Source organism: Pan paniscus, chromosome 21, assembly GCF_029289425.2.
Source record: "Pan paniscus chromosome 21, NHGRI_mPanPan1-v2.0_pri, whole genome shotgun sequence".
NCBI classification, from domain to species: Eukaryota; Metazoa; Chordata; class Mammalia; order Primates; family Hominidae; genus Pan; species Pan paniscus.
In genome coordinates this window covers 2,576,463-2,603,141 of record NC_073270.2, presented here as the reverse complement: position 1 = coordinate 2,603,141, position 26,679 = coordinate 2,576,463, and the positions used below count along the sequence as shown (strand labels likewise).

At 39.8% G+C, this 26,679-nt stretch overlaps 1 protein-coding gene and 1 non-coding gene across 2 annotated transcripts; both read left to right on the top strand.

The window, feature by feature from the left end:
- Positions 1-259: 259 nt before the first annotated feature.
- SIRPD (signal regulatory protein delta) lies at positions 260-24,431 on the top strand. The gene is given in 5 exon segments (XM_003821274.5): positions 260-310; positions 312-333; positions 3,437-3,784; positions 18,193-18,348; positions 21,062-24,431. Coding segments are annotated over 5 exon segments (594 nt in total). The 3' UTR covers positions 21,079-24,431.
- A 1,909-nt stretch (positions 24,432-26,340) lies between these two features.
- On the top strand, positions 26,341-26,444 carry LOC112438074 (U6 spliceosomal RNA). Its single transcript, XR_003026568.1, has one exon. It is a non-coding gene; the product is annotated as a U6 spliceosomal RNA (small nuclear RNA).
- The last annotated feature ends 235 nt before the right edge of the window (positions 26,445-26,679 follow it).

Sequence of the window (26,679 nt, the reverse complement as noted above, 5' to 3'; positions counted from 1 at the left end):
AAGGCTGTGGGTGTCAAGCCCCCCAGCCCCAGCAAAGCTAAATACTTCCAGCAGCAACTTCCTAGCTTGAAGCAACCTTGTCTGTTCAATTTTATAATCACAAAGGAAAAAGTGTCCCAGTCCCCTGGCCTTTCCTCTCATCACAGTCCCCTTCCTCTGACATCACAGAGGCAAGAGCTGTCTTCTCTGCTCAGAGCACTGAGTCGAGGGCATCTCCAGGACAGGCATTCAGGCAGAGCAAGCTCCAAGTTTCACCACAATGCCCATCCCTGCCTCCCCACTCCACCCACCTCTGCCTTCCTTACTGCTATTATCTGCTGCTTGAACTGGCAGGTGAGTGGGGCCTCAGTGTATGTGTGTGGTGGGTTCTCCCCTCTGCCTGTTTAGTGAACTCTCCCTCACCTGTTCCCATAGAATTTCTTTTGGGAGAGTTTTCTCCATCTTATCCCAGAACAGGCAGAACTCAGAAGACTACACTGGGATGGCCCCCAATTCTGACAAAGTCTCCCGGTGGCCATGTCTGTTGCAAATCTCTTTGCTCAGGTAAAGGACTCACACCTATGGTCACAGGGCGGGGCACAGCACCCATCGCAGCTCTCACCCTCCAGCCTCTGTAATCAAAGGACGTGTAACTTATTTTATTTTATTTTTACCTTATTTTTTTGAGACAGGGTCTCACTCTGTCACCTAGGCTGGAGTGCAGTGGTGCGATCTTGGCTCACTACAACTTCCACCTCCTGGGCTCAAGTGATTCTCGTGCCTCCACCTCCCAAGTAGCTGGGACTAGAAGCACGCGCCACCATGCCCAGCTAATTTTTGTCTTTTTTGTAGAGATGGGGTTTCACCATGTTGCCCAGGCTGGTTTCAAACTTATGAGCTCAAGAGTTCCACCTGCCTCGGCCTCCCAAAGTGCTGGCATTATAGGCGTGAGCCACCACACCTGGCCCCTGGCAGATCTTACACTTCTTTCTGTGAAATTCAGTTTTTTATTTCTCTGTTGCCACTGCATTTGGCTGCTCTTAAAAAGTACTGCAAACTGGGTGGTTTAAATTACAGAAATTAATTTTCTCACAGGTCTGGAGACTAGACATTCAAAATCGAAGTGTGGGCAGGGTTGGTTCTTTCTGAGGACTGTGAGGTTGAATCTGTTCCATGTCTGTCTCTGAGCTTCTAGCAGTGGTAGCCTCAAACATTTGTTGGATGGCAGGTGGCACCACCCTCCCTGTATCCTCACATCATCTTACTCCCGTGTATGTCTGTCTCTGTGTCCAAATTTCCACTTCCTATAAAAACATCCACCATATTGGATTAGCACCCACCTCAATGACCTCATTTTAACTTGGTTTCCTCTGTAACTCTATTTCCAAGTAAGGTCACATTCTGAGCTACTTGTGGTTAAGACTTCAACATATATTTCGGAGGCATACAATTCAACTCATAATAGCCTCAACATGAAATTTTAATAACTTAGATATATTCTTTGTTGGTTTATGTACTGCATTTATATCTGTCTGTGCTTTATACATAGGAAGGATAACTATAAAGCTTCCTCTTTTTATTCAATGGAGAGTTAAGGATGACTAAAAATATTTAGGTAAAAGCTAACTTAAGATACTTAAAGCTAGTAAAACTCACTTGAATTTTTAACTGTACTTATTGGGTGAGGTACACAGACTGTAAGGTGACTCCCAACTATCCCACCCTTATGTAATCTCAGTTGTGTGTGACATGCTTCTATCTGATAGAATATGGCCAAAGTGATGCACTGTCTCCCCCTTGAGTATGTTAGGTTGTGTAAGATCTATCACACTAGAGTTTTTTTGCAACTTCTGGCCTTAAAGAAGCAAGGAGCCATGTTGCAAACTGCCTGTGAGAAGGCCCAGGTGGCAAGGAACTGAGGGAAGCCCCTAGAAGTTGAGGGCCTCAGTCCTACAACCACAAAGACCTGAATTCTGCCAACAACCTGAGTGAACTTAGAATGAACACTTCCCCAGTCAAACCCCCAGATGAGAACACAGCCCAGCTGGCACCTTGAGTGGAGCTTGGTGAGACCTTGAAGCAGAGAACCCAGCTAAGCTATATCTGAATTACAAATGGACAAAAATTGTGAAATAATTAATATGTGTTGTATTCAGCCTCTAAGTTTGTGGTAATTTGTTATTCAGCGATAGAAAAGGAATATACCGAGTAAGATTGCAAAACCATTCAAAATAAAGTCCTCCATTGTTTTGTAGAACTTATTTGTTTTTAAAGGTGTACAACTTGATGGTTTTTTAAATTTTATCTTGGTTTTAATTGACAAATAATAATTGTATATATTTATGTGCTATAATGTGATGTTCTTATACATGTCTACACAGTGAAATGATCAAATCAGGCTAATTAACATATCCATCACCTTACATACTTATCACTTCTTTGTGGTAAGAACATTTAAAATCTACTCTTTTAGCTATTTTGAAGTATGCATTAACTATAGTCACCATGCTGTGCAATAGATCACCAGAACCTATTCCTCATGTCTAACTACAACTTTATAGGCTTTGACCAGCATCTCCCATTTCCTTGTCCAACTCTCTACCACCCCAGACCCTGGTAACCACATTCTATTCTTTACTTCTTTGAGTTTGACTTTTTTGGATTCCACATATAAGCGAGATTCCACATATAAGCAAGATCATGCGGTATCTGTCTTTCTGTGCCTGGCTTATTTCACACCATAATATCCATGGTGTCATAAGTGACAGAATTTTCTGATTTTCAAAAGCTAAATAGTATTCCACTGCATGTTTGTGTGTGTGTATGTGTGTGTGTGTGTATGTGTATGTGTGTGTGTGTGTGTATGTGTATGTGTGTGTGTGTGTATGTGTGTGTGTGTCTCCCTTCTCTCTCTTGAAGAGATAAGTAGTGGAACCATATGCTGTTGCCAAGACCACCTCATTCTTTAATTGTTTTAACTTCTTCTCCACATCTCTCAGCATGAATTTCTCTACAAATTCAGAGGCTAATCACCCTTCAGAGGAGACAGGAAGGCCAACCCCAAACTCAGTGGAGATGTAGGGTTGAGGGACAGGACTTGAAACCAGTTCCAAATGTACCGAGTGACTCTAGGCAATTAGATGGATAGGGAAACTAGTCTTTCTCCATGAACATTACCCATTGATAATTGCCCCTTCTCCCTCCCTGTCCTCCTCTTACCACGGTTGAGGGCTGAGGAATGGAACTGAGGAGGAATACATCTGGTCTTCTGGACTAACTCCCCTCCTTCAGCACTCTAGGGAGAAGCTGCCTCCATGTGCAAAGGCCTCTCTTTACTCAGTGCATGGGCATTTGTGCATGTCATTAAAAGAATTAATGAATGAGGCCCAACTGTGACCTGTACCCATGCTTAAGCTAGAACAGGGGAAATGAGAAATGATTTTCAGTTTTTTTCCAGGAGCCACACATGTGTTCCATGTGCAACAAACGGAGCTGTCACAGACTGTATCAACTGGGGAGTCAATCATCTTGAGTTGCAGCGTACCCGATGCCTTACCAAATGGACCTGTCTTGTGGTTCAAGGGAACAGGGCCAAACCGGAAATTAATCTACAATTTCAAACAAGGTCACTTTCCCAGAGTAAAAGAGATTGGAGACACCACCAAGCCTGGCAACACAGACTTTTCCACCCGCATCCGTGAAATCTCTCTTGCTGATGCTGGCACCTATTACTGTGTGAAGTTCATAAAAGGAAGAGCTATCAAGGAGTACCAATCAGGTCGGGGCACTCAGGTGTTTGTTACTGGTGAGTATGTCTCCTATACCCCATACCCCCTGGTGCATAATATCATCTCAGCAGTTATGTCTTCTATTCATTCAATAATTGCTATGTGCCAAATATTATTGAAGGTACAACATACATTTGATCTTTTTAATTCTCTCAGCAAGCTGTGAGTTAGGTATTTTCCAGGAAGAAAAAAAGACTTGAAAAGGTTGAGTGATGAGTGATAAGAGCTATTTTGGTTGATTTCTCAATATTTAATCCACCCCCCATGACTAACCTAAGCCAACTAGGATAATTCCATGTTCCCTGCTAGAGGTTTACTCAAATATGGGCTGAACTTGGCCAGTTTGGGTCTATCAGAGAAAAAGACACGCTTGCAGAAAAATCTGGTAATCTAAAGTAATTCTTCCCTTTGTTGGCTGGAAACAAGCAACTGTGTTGCTCCAGGTGTTTTAAGCAGGCATCTTATGACCATGAGGGGAATAAGGTTGAGAAAAAGTCTAGATGAATGCAGATATGTAACAAGTGTGGATTGACAATTTGCACAACCATACTGCTCCTTGTTCCAATCTCACCTCTGGACTTCTAATAATGTGAAAGAAAACATCTCCTTGCTAAGCCAATTTGCTTAAATCAACAATGTCCTAAGGGCTACAAGAATGATAAAAGTCGCACATCCCACAGTGTGTTGTAGTGTGTTGAACTGCAAGTACAAATCTATGTTTCCCTGCATCCAAAGCCTTTTTCTTAGTGTTTTGCTACTTGTGGTGCCCTGTGAAATTTGGGCAATATCCAGCCTGAGAAATTATTAAATTGGTAATACAATAATGCTAACATTTATTGGGCATCTGCTATATTCCAAACATTTCATCTATATTATCTACACAGCAACATTTGAATTGCTGGATGCTTGTACTCACTGTACAGATGAGGAACCTAACTCAGGGAGATTTCAGGAGTGTACATAGTAGGGAATAAAGAGGTGGGGTTGGTCTGGGCCCAGTCCAGTATGTTCTATATTAGTGAAGAACATTTACTTACAAGAAAGAAGATCAAATGCATTAATTTCAACCAAAAATATGAGTTGATTGATTCTGTACCTGCAGAGGATTCTGGGTTCCTCACAGTATTCAAGGCAGAACTTTTGGAACCAGGGACTAAAGGATTGGATTTAGGGCTTAGTGTTACCAAGACTGTGGCTCTCTGAAATTCTCTCATCTCTTCATGGCTTTGATCTTTCCTGCTGCATATAAACCTTCAGTATATGATAGCGAAAATAAATGCAGAAAATGTTGATATTCATTCCCCCATCTTACAACCAAGGTGGAAAGACAGCTTCTTCCTACCAACCTTCACAAATGAGTTCTAGGGAACTATCCACATTAGCCTTTTGTATGCCATGTTGTCAACATTTTATTCATTGTTGCTAGGGAGAGGAGGTCCATGGGAGATAACCAATCAACCCAATGGAACAAATGCTAAGCAGGTTGAAAACAAAATATGTTCATCCACCACATGGTCCACACCCTACCTTATCAGATGAGGAAGTTGAGCCTCTGAAAGGTTAATGGGCTTGTCTTCCAGGTTATGGGTACTGGAACCCAGGTAGACTCTTCTCGGAACCCTTTGGGTTTATGGCTTTGCCTCCTTCTTAGTAAGAAGTCTCTAGTTAGAGTGGAGATATAGGAGTGCATGACAGCTGTTTAGAGGGAGAATACTGTGAATGAGTTCAATATCCTTATTAACATTCAAATGTTCTGAGTCAGAAATGTACCAAATTTATGCCATTTCTTAATAAATAAAAATGTATACATATGTTTTTAAAATACTTAGCTATGTATTCGTTTCTTGTAGTTGGTGTAACTAATGGATACAAATTTGATGGCTTAAAACAACAGAAATAGACCATTATGGGTGGCATAACAGCACAAGGAGTTCCAAGGGCCCACTCCATGGAAACTGGTGAAAATTATTTTTAAAAAATATTTAGAGGCTCTGGAAATAGTATTAAGGGCATATCATAAATGAAGAAATAATTTTTAAACTACTAAAACTGGGGAAGAAAAGTAAAAGTCTGATATTTGAACCAAAACCCCCCTTTTCCCTGTCAAAGGCTATACCCCATGGCAAAGAAGAGGAATCAACTGCACCAAAATAATCCATCCAGTCACTCAACAACTGTACAAGCAGATGACAATAACAAGCCTCGGTGGTTGTGAGGAAGACCAATATCCAGAGTTTCTACAATGTATTATCTAAGATGTCCAGTTTCAAAAAAAGTGAGACATGCAATAGAACAGAAAAGTATGACAAGTATACCAAAAACAAACCAAAAAAAAAAGGTATCAGAAACTGCTTGTTATGACCATCAGATGTCAAACTTAACAGGCAAAGCCTTTGGTGTAACCATTACAAATATGTTCAAAGAAACATGATTAAACAAACCATGATTAAATAAGTACAGGAAAGTAACATGATAATGTTGCATCAAATAGAAGATATCAATAAACAGATAGAAATTATTAAAAAGAACCAAATGGAAATTTTATTATTCAAAAGTATAACAATTGAAAGAAAAATTACCCTAGAGGGGATTAACAGTAGATTTGAAGAAGCAGATTTAGCAAATTTGAAAATAGATTAATATAAATTATGGAATCTGAAGAACAGAGAAAAATTAAATGAAAATAACATTTAAAAAATGAACAGAGCCTCAGAGAAATGTAAGCCATCATTAAGCACACAACATACATGTAATAGGGATAGCAGAAGGAGAGGAGAAAGAGAAAACAGCAGAAAAAAATATTCAAAGAAAGAATAGCTGAAAACTTCTCAAGTTTATTTAGTCAGCTGGACTGAAGATTGAAAAAGGAAATTCAAATTACTAGAATCAGAAATGAAGGAAGGAACATTACTAGTAACTTTATAGAAATAAAAAGGAATATTAAAGAATACTATGAAAAAATGTGTGCCTATAAACTAGGTTTATATGATGAAAAAGACAAACTCCTAGAAGACATAAAAATTACCAAAACTGGCCCAAAAATAATGGAGCATTTCAAGATACCTATAACAACTAAACAGATTAAATTAGTAATAAAAAATTACCCTGATATCGACACCAGACAAAGACATCACAAGAAAAAAACACAGACCAAATATATCTTACGTATATGGACACAAAAATCCCTTAAGAAAATACTAGCAAACTGAAACCAGCAACATATAAAAAGCATTATTCATGTTGACCAAGTGGGATTTATCCCATGAATACAAGGTTGGTTTAATATCTGAATGTCAATTAATTTAATACAACACAATATCAATAAAATAAAAAAGAAAACCACATAATCCTCTCAAGATGATAAAAAAAGGAATTTGGTAAAATCTAAAATTCTTTTATTTAAAAAGGTACTCAAAAAACTAGGAATAGTAGGGAACTTTATCAACCTGATAAAGAGCATGGATGCAAAACCCACAGCTAACATCATATTTAGCAAAACCGAAAGCCACAGCCAATGTCACAATTAATGAGGATGGTTAGATGCTGTCCCCAGTAGATCAAGAATAAGACAAGGATATCTCCTATCACCATTTCTACTCAACGTTGTACTAAAATTTTTAGTCAGGACAATTAAGTAATAAAAACAATCCAAATTGGAAAGGATGAAGTAAAACTATCTCTATTGACAAATGGCATGTTCTTGTATATAGAAAATCCTAAGGAACCCACTAAAAAACTATTCAAACTACTGAGCAAGTTCAGCAAGCTTGAGAGTACAGTTCAATATACAAAAATCTATTACATTTCCACACACTTGGAATGAACACTAAAAATAAAAATAAATTTAACAAAAGAAGTGCAAATTTATACTCTGAAAACTACAAAAAAATGTTAAATGAAAGAAGATCTAAACAAATTGAAAATTTTCCCATTTTCATGGACTGGAAGATTTAACATTCTTAAGATGGCACTATTCCCCCAAACTGGTCTACAGATCCAACTCAATCCTTATCAGAATCCCAACCTACTTTTTTGTAGAAATTGACAAGCTGATCTTAACATTCATGTGGAAATATGAAGGATCCAGAATAGCCAAAACAATCCTGAAAAATAAAGTAGGATAACACACGTTTTTCTTTCAAAACTTACTACAGGCTGGACGCAATGGCTCACGCCTGTAATCCCAGCACTTTGGGAGGCTGAGATGGGAGGATCGCTTGAGGACAGGAGTTTGAGGCCAGCCTGGTGAACATAGTGAAATCTCATCTCTAAAAATAAATAAATAAAATAAAAATAAAAGTTCACTACAAGTCCACAGCAATCAAGATAATGTGGTACTGGAACAGGATAGACCTACAGACCAATGGAAAAGAGAGAGTCCAGAAACAAGCCCATGTATCTGTGGTCAACTGATTTTCAACAAGTGTGATAATGAGGAAAGAAGCATCTTTTCAACAAATAATGCTGAAACAACTGGATAGCCACACACAGAAAACAATGAAGTTGAACCCTACTTCATACCATATACAAAAATTAACTCAAAATGGTTTGAAAGCCTAAAAATATCTATAAAGCTTTTATAATAAAACATAGGGATAAATCTTAATGACATCAGATTTTGCATTGGCTTCTTAAGCATACTATCAAAAGCATGAGAAACAAAAGAAAAAATAGATATATTGGACTTCATAAAAATTAAAACCTTTTATGCTTCAAAGGACATTATCAAGAAAGTAAAAAGATAACCCACAGAATGGGAAAAATATTTGCAAATTACATATCTGATAAGGGCCTTGAGTTTAGAATATATAAAGAATTTCTCCAAAGCAGATATTCAAATTGCCAATAAGCACATCAAAAGAAGCTCAGCATAATTTGTCCTCAGGGAAATGCAAATCAAAACTATAATGAAATACAACTTTGCACTCATAAGGATAGCTAAAATCAAAAATCAGATAGCAAGTGTTTATGAGAATGTAGAGGAATTGTAAACCTCATACACTGCAGGTGGAAATGCAAAATGGTGAAGCCACTTTGGAAAATAGATAGGCAGCTCCTCAAACAGTCAAACATGAGTTACTATATGACCCAGCTATTCCACTCCTAGGTATTTACTCAAGAGAAATGAAAACATATGTTCACACAAAAATTTGTGCACAAATGTTTATAACAGCATTCACACTATCTGAAAGGTAGAAACAATCCAAACATCTATCAACTGATGAATGGAAAAGCAAGGTATGATCTATACATACAGTGGAATATTATTAGGCTATGAAGAGGAATGACATACTAATACATGCAGCAACATGGATAAACCTTGAAAGCATATGCTAAGTTAAAGAATAAAATCACAAAAGGTCACTTATTCTCTCTAGATTCTTCCTCTCTGTGCAGGACATCTCTGAAAGAAAGACAGCAGCCCCAGTCAGGGGCTTATAGATAAAACTCCCATCTCCCTGGGACAGAGCACCGGGGGGAAGGGGCAGCTGTGGGCACAGCTTCAGCAGACTTAAACATTCCTGCCTGCCGGCTCTGAAGAGAGCAGTGGATCTCCCAGCACAGCGCTTGAGCTCTGCTAAGGGACAGACTGCCTCCTCAAGTGGGTCGCTGACCCCCGTGCCTCCTGATGGGGAGACACCTCCCAGCAGGGGTCGACAGACACCTCATACAGGAGAGCTCTGGCTGGCATCTGGCAGGTGCCCCTCTGGGATGAAGCTTCCAGAGGAAGGAGCAGGCAGCAATCTTTGCTGTTCTGCAGTCTCCACTGGTGATACCCACGAAAACAGGATCTGGAGTGGACCTCCAGCAAACTCCAGCAGACCTGCAGAAGAGTGGCCTGACTGTCAAAAGGAAAACTAACAAACAGAAAGCAACAGCATCAACATCAACAAAAAGGATGAGCATGCAAAAATCCCATCAGAAGGTCACCAACATCCAAGATCAGGGTAGATAAATCCACGAAAATGAGGAAAAAACAGCGCAAAAAAGCTGAAAACTCCAAAAACCAGAATGTCTCTTCTCCTCCAAAGAACGACATCTCCTCGCCAGCAAGGCAACAAAACTGGATGGAGAATGAGTTTGACAAATTGACAGAAGTAGGCTTCAGATGGCGGGTAATAACAAACTCCTCCATGCTAAAGGAGCATGTTCTAACCCAATGCAAGAAAGCTAAGAAACTTGATAAAAGGTTGCAGGAACTGCTAACTAGAATAACCAGTTTAGAGAAGAACATAAATGACCTGATGGAGCTGAAAAACACAACATGAGAACTTCATGAAGCATGCAGAATTATCAAGAGCTGAATCAATCAACCAGAAGAAAGGATTTCAGAGATTGAAGATCAACTTAATGAAATAAAGTATGAAGACAAGATTAGAGAAAAAAGAGTGAAAAAGAATGAACAAACCCTCCAAGAAATATGGGACTATGTTGAAAAGACTAAACCTACGTTTGATTGGTGTACCTAAAGTGATGGGGAGAATGGAACCAAGTTGGAAAACACACTTCAGGATATTATCTAGGAGAACTTCCCCAACTTAGAAAGACAGGCCAATATTCAAATTCAGGAAATACAGAGAGCACCACAAAGATACTCCTCGAGAAGAGCAACCCCAAGACACACAATCGCCAGATTCAACAAGGTTGAAGTGAAGGGAAAAATGTTAAGGCAGCCAGAGAGAAAGATTGGGTTACCCACAAAGAGAAGCCCATCAGACTAACAGCAGAAACCGTACAAGCCAGAAGAGAGTGAGGACCAACATTCAACATTCTTAAAGTAAAGAATTTTCAACCCAGAATTTCATATTCAGCCAAAAAAAGCTTCATAAATGAAGATAAATAAAATCCTTTACAGACAAGCAAATGCAGAGAGATTTTGTCACCACCAGGCCTGCCTTACAAGAGCTCCTGAAGGAAGTACTAAATATGGAAAGGAAAAACTGGTACCAGACACAGCAAAAACATGCCAAAATGTAAAAACTATTGACACTACGAAGAAACTGCATCAACTAATGGGCAACATAACCAGCTAGCATCATAATGACAGGATCGAATTCACACATAACAATATTAACCTTAAACGTAAATGGGCTAAATGCCCCAATTAAAAGTCACAGACTGGCAAATTGGATAAAGAGTCAAGACCCATTGGTGTGTTGTATTCAGGAGACCCATCTCACATGAAAAGATACACATAGGCTCAAAATAAAGGGATGGAGGAAGATCTACCAAGCAAATGGAAAGCAAAAAAAAAAAAAAAAAAAAAAAAAGCAGTTGTTGCAATCCTAGTCTCTGATAAAACAGACTTTAAACCAACAAAGATCAAAAAAGACAAAGAAGGGCATTGCATAATGGTAAAGGCATCAATGCAACAAAAAGAGCTAACTATCCTAACTATATATGCCCTCAATACAAGAGCACCCAGATTCATAAAGCAAGTTCTCAGAGACCTACAAAGACATTTAGACACCCACACAATAATAGTGGAAGACTTTAATATCCCACTGTCAATATTTGATACATCAATGAGACAGAAAATTAACAAGGATATTCAGGACTTGAACTCAGCTCTGGACCAAGCAGACCTAATAGACATCTACAGAACTCTCCACCCCAAATCAACAGAATATACATTCTTCTCAGCACCATATCTCACTTATTCTCAAACTGACCATGTAATTGGAAGTAAAACACTCCTCAGCAAATGCAAAAGAATGGAAATCATAACAGTCTCTCAGATCACAGTGCAATCAAATTAGAACTCAGGATTAAGAAACTCACTCAAAACTGCACATCTACATGGAAACTGAACAACCTGCTCCTGAATGACTACTGGGTAAATAATGAAATTAAGGCAGAAATAAATAAGTTTTTGAAACCAATGAGAACAAAGACACAATTTACAGAATCTCTGGGACACATTTAAAGCAGTGTTTAGAGGGAAATTTATAGCACTAATGCCCACAGGAGACAGCAGGAAAGATCTAAAATAGGCACCCTAAAATCACAAAAGAACTAGAGAAGCTAGAGCAAACAAATTCAAAAGATAGCAGAAGACAAGAAATAACTAAGATCAGAGCAGAACTGAAGGAAATAGAGACACAAAACACCCTTCAAAAAATCAGTGAATCAAGGAGCTGTTTTTTTTAAACATTAACAAAACAGATAGAGTAGATTAATAAAGAAGAAAAGAGAGAAGAATCAAATAGACACAATAAAAAATGAAGAAGGGAATATCACCCTGATCCCACAGAAATACAAACTACCATCAGAGAATACTATAAGCACCTCCATGCAAATAAACTAGAAAATCTAGAAGAAATGGATAAATTCTTGGACACATACACCCTCCCAAGGCTAGTCCAGGAAGATGTTGAATCCCTGAATAGACCAATAACAAGTTCTGAAATTGAGGCAGTAATTAATAGCCTGCCAACCCAAAAAAGCCAAGGACCAGATGGATTCACAGCAGAATTCTACCAGAGGTACAAGAGGAGCTGATACCATTCCTTCTAAAACTATTCCAAACAATAGAAAAAGAGGGACTCCTCCCTAACTCATTTTATGAGGCCAGCATCATCCTGATACCAAAACCTGGCAGAGACACAACAAAAAAAGAAAATTTCAGTTCAATATCCCTGATGAACATATCGATGCAAAAATCCTCAATAAAATACTGGCTAACCAAATGCAGCAGCACATTAAAAATCTTATCCACCATGATCAAGTCAGCTTCATCCCTGGGATGCAAGGCTGGTTCAACATATGGAAATCAATAAACGTAATCCATCACATAAACAGAACCAATGACAAAAACCACAATTATCTCAATAGATGCAGAAAAGGCCTTCAATAAAATTCAACACCCTTCATGCCAAAAACACTCAATAAACTAGGTATTGATGAAATGTAGCTCAAAATAGTAAAAGCTATTTATGACACAGCCAGTATCATACTGAATGGACAAAAGCTGGAAGCATTCTCTTTGAAAACCAGAGCAAGACAAGAATGCCCTCTCTCACCACTTCTATTCAACATAGTATGGGAAGTACAGGCTGGGGCAATCAGGCAAGAGAAAGAAATAAAGGGTATTCAAATAGGAAGAGAGGAAGTCAAATTGTTTCTGTTTACAGATGACATGATTGTATATTTAGAAAACCTCATCATCTCAGCCCCAAAACTCCTTAAGCTAATAAGCAAATTCGACAAAGTCTCAGGATACAAAATCAATATGCAAAAATCACAAGCATTCCTATACATCAATAATCGACAATCAGAAAGCCAAATCATGAGTGAACTCCCATTCACAATTGCTACTAAGAGAATAGAATACCTAGGAATACAACTTACAAGGGATGTGAAGGACCTCTTTGAGGAGAACTACGAACCACTGCTCAAGGAAATAAGAGAGAGGACACAAACAAAAAACATTCCACTCTCATGGATAGGAATAATCAATATCGTGAAAATGGCCATACTGCCCAAAGTAATTTATAGAATCAATGCTATTCCCATCGAGCTACCATTGACTTTTTTCACAGAATTAGAAAAAATGACTTTAAATTTCATATGGAACCAAAAAACAGCTCGTATAGCCAAGACAATCCTAAGCAAAAAAGAGCAAAGCTAGAGGCATCATGCTACCTGACTTCAAACTGTACTACAGTGCTGCAGTAACCAAAACAGCATGGTACTGATACGAAAACAGATATATAGACCAATGGAACAGAACCGAGGCCTCAGAAATAACACCACACATCTACAACCATCTGATCTTTGAGAAACCTGACAAAAATAAGCAATGGGGAAAGGATTCCCTATTTAATAAATGGTGCTGGGAAAACTGGCTAGCCATATGCAGAAAACTAAAACTGGACCTCTTCCTTACCCCTTATACAAAAATTAACTCAATATGAATTAAAGATGTAAACGTAAGACCTAAAACCATAACAACCCTAGAAGAAAACCTAGACAATACCATTCAGGACATAGGCATGGGCAAAGACTTTATGACTAAAACACCAAAAGCAATTGCAACAAATGCCAAAATTGACAAATGGGATCTAAGTAAACTAAAGAGCTTCTGCACCGCAAAAGAAACTATTATCAGAGTGAACAGGCAAGCTACAGAATGGGAGAAAATTTTTGCAATCTATCCATCTGGCAAAGGGCTAACATCCAGAATCTACAAGGAACATGAACAAATGTACAAGAAAAAAACAAGCAACCCCATCAAAAAGTGGGCGAAGGATATGAGCAGACACTTTTCAAAAGAAGACATTTATGCAGCCAACAAACAAATGAAAAACAGCTCATCATCACTGGTCATTAGAGAAATGCAAATCAAAGCCACAGTGAGATACCATCTCAGGCCAGTTAGAATGGTGATCATTAAAAAGTCAGGAAACAACAGATACTGGAGAGGATGTGGAGAAATAGGAATGCTTTTACACTGTTGGTGGGAGTGTAAATTACTTCAACCATTGTGGAAGACAGTGCGGTGATTCCTCAAGGATCTAGAACTAGAAATACCATTTGACCCAGCAATCCCATTACTGGGTATATACCCAAAGGATTATAATCATTCTGCTATAAAGACACATGCACATGTATGTTTATTGCAGCAGTATGCACAATAGCAAAGACTTGAAACCACCCCAAATGCCCATCAATGATAGGATAGATAAAGAAAATGTGGCACATATACACCATGGAATACTATGCAGCCATAAAAAAGAATGAGTTTATGTCCTTTCCAGGGACATGGATGAAGCTGAAACCATCGTTCTCAGCAAACTAACACAAGAACAAAAAAATAAACACCACATATTCTCACTTATAAGTGGGAGTTGAACAACGAGGACATATGGGCACAGGGAGGAGAACATCACACACCAGGGCCTGTTGGGTGGTGGGGGACAAGAGGAGAGACAGCATTAGGAGAAATACCTAATGTAGATGTTGGGTTGATGGGTGCAGCAAATGACCATGGCACATGTATAACTATGTAACAAACCTGCAGGTTCTGCACATGTATCCCAGAACTTAAAGTATAATTTAAAAAATCAATTTTTTAAATAATTCCATTTATATGACATACTCAGAATAGGCAAATCTATAGAGACAGAAAGTAGATTAAAGACAGAACATTTCTTATGATTTGGGGGATGGTGGAAAGATAGGGAAAATGGAGGTTATTACATGAAAGGCATGGAGTCTTTTTTGAGATGATAAAAATGTTCAAAATGACTGTGGTTATGATTGCACATATCTACAGACAAATATCTGCAAATATTGAATTGTACATTTTAAATGTGTAAATTGTATGGTGTATGAAGTACATCTCAATAAAGTTGTTTAAAAACCAAATTTAGTCTCTCACAGTTCTAGAGGCCAGAAGTCTGAAATCTGCATCTCTGGACTGAAATCAAGGCATCAGCAGAACTGCTCCTTCTGGAGGTTCTAGGAGAGAGCATATTCCCTTTCTCTTTTGGCTTCTGGTTTGCTGCCAGCATCCCTGGCCTGTCAGCAGCATAGAATAAATCTTCAAGGCCAGTGTCTTTAAATCTCTCTGTGTTCCATTTTCACATTGCCTTCTCACAATTAAGCTACCAGATTCTTAACAAATCTGTATTAGTCATCTATGCTGCATAACAAATTACCCAAAACTTAGTGATTTCAAACAACAAACACTTACTGTCTCCCAGTGTCTGTGAGTCAGGATTCTAGACATAGTTTAGGTTGAGTGACCTTGGTTTAAGGTCTCTTTTAAGGCTGCAATCAAGGTGTCTGCCAATAATGCAATAATCCAAAGGCTCAACTGGAGAAGAATCCACTTCAAGCTCACTCCCATGGCTATTGGCAGGCCTCAGATCCTTGCGGGCAACTGGCTGAAGACATCAGATATCTGCTACATGGGCTTCTCCATAGGACAGCTCACAACATGGCAGCTGCTTCTCCTCAAGAAGCAGGAGAGAGGGGCAGAAGAAGATACAAGTCACAATTTCTTTATAAGCTAATTTCAGAAGTGACATCCTGTTACTTTTACTTTTTCATTAGAAGTGAATCACTAGATCCAGAGGAGGGGATTACATAGTGGTGTGAATGCCAGGAGCTGGAGATCATCTCAAAGGCTGACTACCACAGCAGTTCTCTCAGTAACTAGGAGGACATGCAGACAAAATGTGAGTAAGGATACAAAAGATTTGATCAATGTGATTAACAAATTTGATGTAATTGAGCACTGCACCCAACAACTGAAAAACACATATCCTTTTCAAGCCCATGTGAGATATTAACTAAAATTAATCATGTGCTTGGTCAAGAAGCAAGTCTCAACAAATCTTGAAATATCAAAATTATATAAGTATGTTTTCTGATCATTGTGGAATTAAACTATAAATATTTACAAAAAGATCATTAGAAAATCCTCATATATTAGGAATTTGGGAAATAATCTAAATAACTGATTTATCAAAAAAGAAATTACCACAGATACTAGAAAATATTTTGGACTAAATAATAATTAAAATACTGCACATTAAACTTGAGGCATGTAGTTACTGCCTCAAGTAGTAGTACTTGAGGCATGTAGTTAAGGAATTTATAGCCTTAAATCCCTATATCAGAAAAATAAAAATGATTGAAACCCAGTAATGAAAGCATCCATTACAACAATTTACTAAAACAATGACAAAGGTTTAATTTTAGTGTGGTCAGTGGGGGTGGGGAAGATGTTGCCAAGGGTGCTGTCTAGTTACTACTGCTGCATAGCAAAACACCCCAAAACACAAGGTCAAAAAAACAACCATCTTATTATGATCAATGACACTGTGGGTAAGGAATTCAGACAGGGTACAAGAATGACTTATCTCTGCTATATGTTGCCTGGGGTCTCAGTTGGGAAACTCACCTGGGGATGACTCAACTGCTGGGTCATCTGGAAGCTTCTTCTTTTACATGTCTGATGATTGATAATGGATATTGGCTGCATCTTAGCTGGGATGTCAGTTAGAACTCTTACATGTGTCCCTGCAATGTGATCTCTTCATGCATGCTAGTTTGGGCTTCCTCATAGCATGGTGGCAAGGTTCCAAAAATGAGCACCCCAAGAAAGCCAGGTAGAAACGCAGGGAATTATTACGGTCTAGCCTCAGAAGTCACATCACATCCCTTCTGTTGCAGTCACAGACCTGCCCAAACTCAGGAGGAGGGAACATATGCCTACATCTCCATGGGAAGAGTGTCGAAGAGCATGAGTGAAGAGGGACCTTGTTGCAGTCACCTCTAGAAAATAGAATCTGTCATCAGTGAAGACAGGGATTAGAGTTAGAACAAAGAGTGCTAAACGGAACACTCTGGCCAGTTCCTTGTCAAGAAATCCCTCTCAGAAAAAATGTTTAACAAGCTAGAATAAGGTGTCGAGGGGAGAGGGACACTCATCATGCTACAGAGCAATCAAATCTCATCGCTGATTGGCCCCTTTCATTCCACCCCTTCTCATCACCGTTCTCATCACCAACATCCGGTCAGCCACTGGTAAGGAGGCAGGGGTGGGGAGCAGTGGGGAAACTGAGTCACAGGAGGCAGTGTCTGGCACTGGGCCCACAGAAGTGATGAGCTCATGGCTAGAGGCTCTGAATGTGATTTCATGTGCAGGTGGCTGCTGCTCAGAAGGAGGAGAGGAGATGTATTCTTGGTGTGAGTGTTTCTACAGCTCCTCCACTCCCTTCTCCCAAGAGGTGGCCCCAGACTAGGGACAGAAAAAAGAGATACCCCTCCTCCTCCCAGCTGTGTTTCTGCATGTCACTGTTCCTGCAGTATGAGCACACTAAGGCCCTGCACCCCCCGCTTGACACACACAGGCTTCTTCCCCTTTTCTCTAAAGCAGAAACTATCCTCCTCCTCCCAAGAGCGAACTCCTTGCTCACTCAAAGTCACTTCCCCTGTAAGTGTACTTTGAAGAGCCAAAGCCTCCCATCAGATATGGCTTCAGGCTCATTTTTACAACCGACACCTCTGGAGTGGGGAAAAACAGGGATCCACACCTGTGAAGCCCCATCCCCGGGAGCCCTCCTCCTGACTAGCTGCACAGCTCATCTGAGCCCAGGTCTTGGACTATCACAGGAGGCTGGACACACCGTTCTCTATGGCAGACCCTGTTCCTGGGCTCCTGGATGAGGAAGGGTCACCAGCACACCTGACACAAAGTGAGGGGCCCAAAGGGCACAGCCTAGGCACTAAGGGTGTCTGCCAGGGCCCCTCCAAACACCTTGGGACCCTTATATCAGTAACTTATTAGCTTGTGTCTGATTCCTATTTCACAATCTAGAAACTGGAACGGTCATAATCCTACAGCCCTTTCCTCCCATCATAGTAACTTCCTCTTATATCATGGAACATATAGTTTTGCCTCTCTCAGCAGAGCAGAATCCAAGACCTCCCAAGAACAGACCTACAGGCAGAGCAGGCTCCAGGGCCCACCATGATGCCCGTACCTGCCTCTCGGCCCTGCCTGAGAGAAACAGCACAAACTATTTCGTCCATCCCTGCTGCTGCCTCCGGCTGCTGGGACTCCCAGGTGAGTGCCCCCACCCTCAGGTACCATGATGCAGGGATGCTCTCCTGAGTTTGGCGGCGGTACCATTTCGCCACCTGCAGTGGGGCGGATGAATCTCTGTTGTCCTAGGGCCTCTTTCTTTGCCACCCCTTCCTCTTTGAGACACTTCCCTAAATAGTTTGTTTTATAACTAGTGTCTCCAAAACAAATCCTTCCAGAATTCTTCTTGCTTGGAGGGGTTGCTTTCTCTCCCATCCAGGTGTTTCCCCATGACAGGGGTGCCCAGTCCCTCTCACTTCCCACACCCCTGATGTCCTGTGAAGGTTCCACGACCCCCTAGGCCTGACCTGCAGGACCTGATGCCATCCTGAGAGAAGAAGTAGAGGAGCAGCATTTGACCCCTTGGTCCCCAGGAGGGAGACAGGGATGCTGTCATTAAGATGAGTACACATAGATGCATAGGTGATTAATAGATAGATTAGATAGATAGATAGATAGATAACAACAAGTACTACACATGCAATGTAGAACTATTTTAAAAAATTGCTAAATGGTCCTTTTTAGACTAGTAAGTCTCCCAGGATCTCAGAAACCTAGGATTACGTTCTTGATGCGGGTGTTTCTCCTGCCTGTCTACTCTCTTCTCTCCAAAGATGATCTGCACAGTCAGGAGAGGCAACCATTCTTCTCCCAGTGGTGTTAACAACTCAATTTAGAGTCCAACTAATAAAGTGGTTAAAAGCACAGGCATTAAAAAAAAAAACAAAAAAAAAACGACAGGCCGGGGTTCAAATGCAAGTTTCATCATTTGTAGGCTGTTTGACTATGGATAAGTTACTCAACTTCTCTGTGCCTCTGTTTTCTTGTCTGTGAAATCGGGATAAATAATAATGCCTTTCCAATACAGTTGTGGTGAGAATCAAACTAGTTAATTAATACAGTTAAGTTTTTGGAGTAATGTGTAGCACACAGAACCACCTATGTGAGCTCTGGTTGTTACAGCCTTTTAGGGCTTAATAAGTGCAAATATGAGCCCACGAAAATAGTCCTGCTGCATCCGGCCATTGCAACTCTCACTCTGTGTCTTTGGCAAGTCTATGCCTTCACTTAGAACTCACAGAAGTCATGGGAACTGAGAAAGGTCCATCAGGCTTGGTAGAAGAAGGAACTGAAAGCCAAGGAATGGTGTGCACTTCCTAGAATCACCAGGTTGTCAGGGCTGGAGCCTGGCCTACTGGACTTGCAGTTAAGAATGGAAAGCCCATTTCACAGAAGTCCTTCTATGAGCACAGTCCTGAGTGTTTCTCAAAGATTTTCAGGTTTCAGTATCACAACAAAATTGCAAGAGAAGTTTTACTTTCCACAATGTATACATTACATAGATAAGAAAACAGAGCCTCAGGGAGGTTATTTTCACAAGGTAAAACACCAATGTCAGTCCTTTTTCTGTTGCTTAGAATAGAATACATGAAACTGGATTATTTATAAAGAAAAAGAACCTATTTCTTATAGTTATAAAGGCTGAGATGTTCAAGGTCAAGGGGCCACATTTGGTGAGAGCTTTCTTGCTGGTGGGGACTCTCTAAAGAGTCCTGAGGCAGCACAGGGTATCACATGGTGAGGGGACTGAGCATGCTAGCATACTATACTTGGGTCTCTCTCTCTCTTCTTATAAAACCAACAGTTCCCCTCCCATGATAACCCATTAATCCACTAATTTGTGAAATAACGCAGAGTCCTTATGACCCAATCACCTCTTAAAGACCCTACCTCTCAATACTGCACATTGAGGATTGAATTTCAACATGAATTTTGGAGGGGACAAATATTTAAACTATAGCAATCAAGCAATAGAGGAGGCATTGAAACCTGGGTCAATGGGACTCCACTAGCTCTTACTTTGACCTCTTCACTGTGCTGCTTCTAGATACATCGAACTTTTAACAAAAATAAGATTACACAAAATATGGTGGTTTATTTGTTCTTTTACTCAATGATAAATTGGGGACCCTTTTCTATGTAAATATATATGTGTCTGCAACATCATCAATACATCCCCAATATATACATCAACATTATCATTTCAATCTCTACATAGTTTTCCATTTTGTGGTTGTACCATCATTTATCTAACTCACTCCTATTCCTGGACATGGGCCATACATCAAACTTTTCTATATTGTAAATACTATGATTACCATTCCTTTACAAATCATATTCACCCTTGTCTGATTGTTTCTTTTGAATAAGGCCGTCAAAGAGGAATTACTAAGTCAAAGGGTATGAGTTTTATTGGGAAATTGCATTTCAAAAGTGTTTTTTGGTTTCAAAAGCCATTTCCCAATGAAACGTGAGTGTCTCAATATCAGTAATATATTATCTCACCACACCCAGCACAGAAGCAGCAGCAATGGACAGGGGGTATTTTGAACATTTGGGACCAAAACAGATTTGGTTAAAGTATCTCCACTTTACTTGTTTAAATACGGGTTTGTCACATGGACATAGATCATAAGATCATGACTGTGATGCTGTATTGCCATCTAGAGAGATTGTGTCCATTGTTATTCCCATCAGCAGTATGTGGGAGCACCTGCCTCACCACACCCTTAGCAACACAGAAAATTGGCAATCTTTTTCATGTTTGCTAAGCTAATATTCTAAAAATTGTGTCTGCTCTTAGCTTGCAGGAGGGAGAAATGTTTTATTTTATTTTATTTTTATTGTATTTCAGGCTTGCTGTCAAAATAATCCAAACAGGGAAGGAACGTACAAGTAAATAACAAAAGCCCCCATACTCTTCTGACTCCCTGGAGACAGCTACTTTTTAGGAGTTTCATTTGCCTTCTTCAAGACAGCTTTCTTCCACTGACATAAAATGCCAGCTTGATCGTACAATAAATCTGTCTATTTACCTGGGTCCAATTCCAGGTTCTCTCTTCTGTGTCATCGACCTCTCTGCTTGCCTTGGTACCAACCTGCCTCTACTATTTATTGCAGCCTGAAAATGTGCTCTAACTTTCATATGCTGAAACCTGTGTACATTTTTTTTTTAAACTTTTCCAGCTAGTCTGTCATGGACGTTAGCAATTTGTGTGTGGTTTAACTATGCACTTCACTGGATTACTGGTGTTGTTGAACATCTTTTCTAGAAGTATTTCTTCTCTTTTGACTTCCTGACTGTGTCCTTAGCAAGGGCTGTCTGTCTATCTTGTCTCTATGTCTCTCTTGATACCCAGTTAAGGAATGTGCCCATCCTAAAAGCTAATACACGATATGGAAAGAAAGAATGAATGGGGCTTCAAATGCAATCTGAACCCAGGCACTTGGACCGCAGCCTCATCCCCAGCTGCAGCTTGGAGCTGACGTGTGTTCTTCCAGGAGTGGCGGGTGAGGAGGAGCTGCGGGTAGTTCAGCCTGAGAAGTCCGTGTCAGTCGCAGCTGGAGAAGCGGCCACTCTGCACTGCACTGTGACCTCCCTGATCCCCGTAGGGCCCATCCAGTGGTTCAGAGGAGCTGGACCAGGCCGGGAATTAATCTACAGTCAAAAAGAAGGCAACTTCCCCTGGATAAGAACAGTTTCAGACATCACAAAGAGAAACAGCACAAACTATTCCATCCGTATCAGAAGCATCACACCAGCAGAGCCGGCACCTACTACTGTGTGAAATTCCAGAAAGGAAGCCTACATGGAGATTAAGTCTGGACAAGGCACCCAGATGTTTGTGCATGGTGGAGTACAGATCCCTAGAAATCCAGCGCATTGTTCTAAAACAAATTACAATCCCTGGGAGCCTAGCCTAAGGCTCCCCCTTTGTTAGCCCTTGTGCCAAGATTATGAATAGAAGATGGGGATAGTGAGAGGTCACAGTGAAGGAACAGGGTGAAATGTAACCCCAGCACCATCTATCAGTAGACTCCTAACTCTGTAGCATCTTACAGCTTCCAAAGGCCCACAAAGCACAGTGGGTAAAAGTAGACTACAGGGCCAGATGGCCTGGGATCAACTTCTTGCTCTGCCATTTACATGCTATGTGACATTAATTCTATTTTTTTTTACAAGGTCTCTCTGTGTTGCCCAGGCTGGAGTGCAGTGGCGTGATCCCAGCTCACTGCAACCTCTGCCTCCCAGGTTCACGTGATTCTCGTGCCACAGCCTCTTGAGTAGCTGGGATTATAGGCATGTACCATCATGCCCGGCTAATTTTTTTGGATTTTTTTTAGTAGAGACCAGATTCCGCCACGTTGGCCAGCCTAGTCTCGAACTCCTGACCTCAAGTGATCCTCCCACCTCGGCCCCCCAAAGTGCTGGGATTACAGGCATGAGCCACCATGCCCAGCCTATGTGACCTTAATTCTTAATTAAGGTTCTTAATTCAAAATGTTAAATTCTCTGTGCCTCAATTCCCTTGTGTTTAAGGTAGGGATAACAATAGTATCCACTTCACAGATTTGTTATAAGAATTATAAATGTGAATGGGCTTATAAATGGAAAACACTTAGAAGAGTGCCTGCTGTATAATAATTGTTATATTACTATACACCATTAGTACTCAGGATATTACAACCAATTAAACTTAAAAACATAATCTTAAAAGCATGGAACCATAGATTCCCATAAGATATGAATGATAAATTTATTGAGGCAGAAAGTTATAAGAATCACATGTAGATTATTGATATAGAATATGTAATTCCTACATTTCTTGAATTTTGTCCTTTGTTTCTATAAGTTCCGTGTATTCTCGAGTTTGGTCCTGGCTGATTCAATCATGGCTGAAGACAAACCTTGCAAGACTCTAAACAGCACCCATTAAAGGAAAGCCTGGGAAGCCCAACAGTTAGTTCAGATGTACTTGTATTGGTGAATTAATTATTATGATTCTTTTTAAAAAAAATGAGTGTGATAATTTACTGTAACAGAACCATAGAAACATACATCAAGATAATTTAGGGGACTTTCACATTTTAGCTTACAGCCATGGAGAAACAAGGAGAATGGTAGGTAGTCTTTGGGGACAAAGAGAATGTCATACAATTTTAAAGAATTGAAACTAAAAAGTTATGCACAAAGCACTGTGAGTGACACCAGCATGAGATGCCTAAGGACAATATTAGACCCAGGAATGCAAGGAATAGTGCCTTCACAATTCCTAGGGAAAATGATTTCCAAGCTAAAGTCATTTACCCAGACAATCTATGGAGTTTGCAAGATTATCAAGAATTGCTTTTTACACCCTCTTATGCTTAACTAAAATAGGAGTCAAACAAAAAAAAAAGGTAAGAACGAGAACTAGGAATAGGGGATTGGAAACCCTAAGATAACAGTTGTGCAGGAGGCATAGAAATGGCCACTGGGCCATTCCAGAACAGGAGGACTTGCAGCATTACTAGGGACATCTCCAAAAGATAGAATCAGTAGAATCCTTAAGCAGTCTTCAAACTCGTGCCCACCATTTCTAATAGTATTTAACATTACGTTGAAGTATTTGTCAATGCTTTTAGAAGGAGAGAACAATAAAAAGCATATTAATTGCAAAGGAAGTGGGAAAACTATCTCTCTTTGTAGATGATATGGTATCTGGAAAACTTAATAGAATCAACATTAAACTGCTATAAAAAACAAGATAATTTAAGTAACATAGTAAGTTATAAAATCAACAAACAGAAATCAACAACCTTCACATATACAAAGAAAAACCAGTTAGAACATACAGTGAAAAAAGACAAACACATAGTACAATAGCAAAATAAAATTAAATTAAATAATTGGGGCAACTTCTACCAAAATAGTGATGGGGACTGGATTTACTCTCTTGCTAAAAATCTGGGCAAATTATTTAAAACATGGTAGACTAGACATTGGATACCAGGCAACAAAGGACAGTGATCCCTGTGAAATGGGACATAAATGAAGCGAGCCCTAAGGCTGCCCCAAGAGTACTCTCTGAGAAGGCTTTAAGACCACCATGCAGAAAGAGATAACTCAGGTGGAGCCCGAAGTTCTCCCTGAGTTGTTAAGAAGGATCTGGATGTCCACAGAGGCCAAGTGACTAGAGTTTTCAGGGTAGGGCACCAAAGAGCAGATCGTTTCACAGAAAGAGAACTCCAAATATCTGTAAAAGGTCCCCATTGAATATTCAGTGAAGTATTGAAAAGTGTATTATGTACATGAGAAAAGTACATGAGGCCAGAGGAGAAAAATTTCTGGAGCTTACGCAAGGCTAAGAATAGTGCCTGATCTTTACAACCTGAGTGAAAAAAACTCATAATTCATGAGACATCTGGTAGAATACACAGAAGAGTTCTGCCTCAGTCAAGGAAAAAGAATTAGCCCTAGACCAAATGATGCTGGAGGCATGCCTTGCAAAGCTTAAGTCCAAAACATGAAAAGTTCAAACCGCTTCCAGGTAATTTAACCATGTCCCAAAACAAGCTCAAGCATATTTATAGAAAGGCAAAATACCCACTACCCATTGAAGTAAAAGTCACAATATCTGTTATCCAATAAAAAATTACCAGGCATGAAAATGGCAGGAAAATGTGATTCATAATAAGAAAAATTAATCATTTTAAACTAACCAGAAAAGACAGGTGATAAAATTAGTACACAAAGAAATTAAAGTTATTATAAGTATACTCTGTATGTTCAGGAAGCTAGAAGAAAAACTGAATATGTGAAGTAGATGCACGGAAAATATTTAAAAGATCCATATTGAACTTTTAGAGATGAAAGCTGCAATATCTAAGATGAAAAATAGACTGAGTAGGATTAATAGCAGTTAAGACGTTGAAGAAAATAGATTAATGAATTAAAAGACACAACAACAGAAACTATTCAAAATGACACATAGAGAGATAAAAATGGAATATATAAAGCCGCATCCAAATATAAGACCAAAACAATTAAAAACTGTATAAACGATAAACAGAGCGGCCGGATGCAGTGGCTCACGCCTGTAATCCCAGCACATTGAGAGGCCAAGGCGGGTGGATCACGAGGTCAGGAGATCGAGACCATCCTGGCTAACACGGTGAAATCCCATCTCTACTAAAAAAAATACAAAACATTAGCCAGGTGTGGTGGCGGGCGCCTGTAGTCCCAGCTACTTGGAAGGCTGAGGCAGGAGAATGGCGTGAACCCAGGAGGTGGAGCTTGCAGTGAGCCGAGATGGCACCACTGCACTCCAGCCTGGGCAACAGAGCGAGACTCCATCTCAAAAAAAAAAGATAAACAGAGCATCAATCAGCAGCTATGGGGAAATTTCAAGTGGCCTAATAGATATGTATTGGAGACACCAGTGGAAGAGGGGACAGAAAGAATATTTGAAGAAATAATGGTCACATATGTTCCAAATATGATGAAAACTGTAGACCCACAGATCCAAAAACTCGATGAACCCCAAGCACAAACCAAGTTGCACAAACCAATAAAGAAAATATCTTAAAAGCAGCCCCCCAAAAAGAAATATTAAATACAAAAGAACAAAAAATACAGGAGATTTTTCATCAAAAATAATGCAAGCTTAAGACAGTGGGGATACATCTTTAAAGCTTTTTTTCTTTTTTTTTGAGACAGAGTTTCACCCTCATCACCCAGACTGGAGTGCAATGGCATGATCTCGACTCACTGCAACCTCCGCCTCCCAGATTCAAGCAATTCTCCTGCCTCACCCTCCCAAGTAGCTGGGATTACAGGCACCTGCCATCATGCCTGGCTAATTTTCATATTTTTAGTAGAGACAAGGTTTCACCATATTGACCAAGCTGGTCTCGAACTCCTGACCTCAGGTGATCCACCCTCCTCGGCCTCCCAAAATGCTGGGATTACAGGCATGCCCCACGATGCCTGGCTATTTAAAGCATTTTTAAAAAGAAAACAATAATTAATTAGTCATTCTAGAATTTTTATCTAGCAAAAATATCTTTTAAAATAAATACACAAAATTAAGCATTTAATTTATTTATCTATTTTTTGAGCCAGTCTTGCTCTGTCATCCAGGCTAGAGTTAAGTACTCACTTTGGCAGCACAGATACTAAGAGTGAAATGATACAGAGATTAGTATGGCCTGTGTACATGGATGGAATGCAAATTTGTGATGCATTCCATGTATTTTCCCAGTTTTGCTAGATGGAAAGCATTCTAGAGACGTATAGTGGTGATGGTTGCACAACAGTGTGAATGTACTCAATGCCACTGAACTGTACACTAAAAAATGGTTAAGATGACAAATCTTATGTGTACTTTACCACAATTTTTGAAGTGAAGAATAAAGATTTTATCAATCATACGGAAGCGGAAAGAATTCATCATCAACAGATCTGCACTACAAGAAATGTTAAAAAGAAGT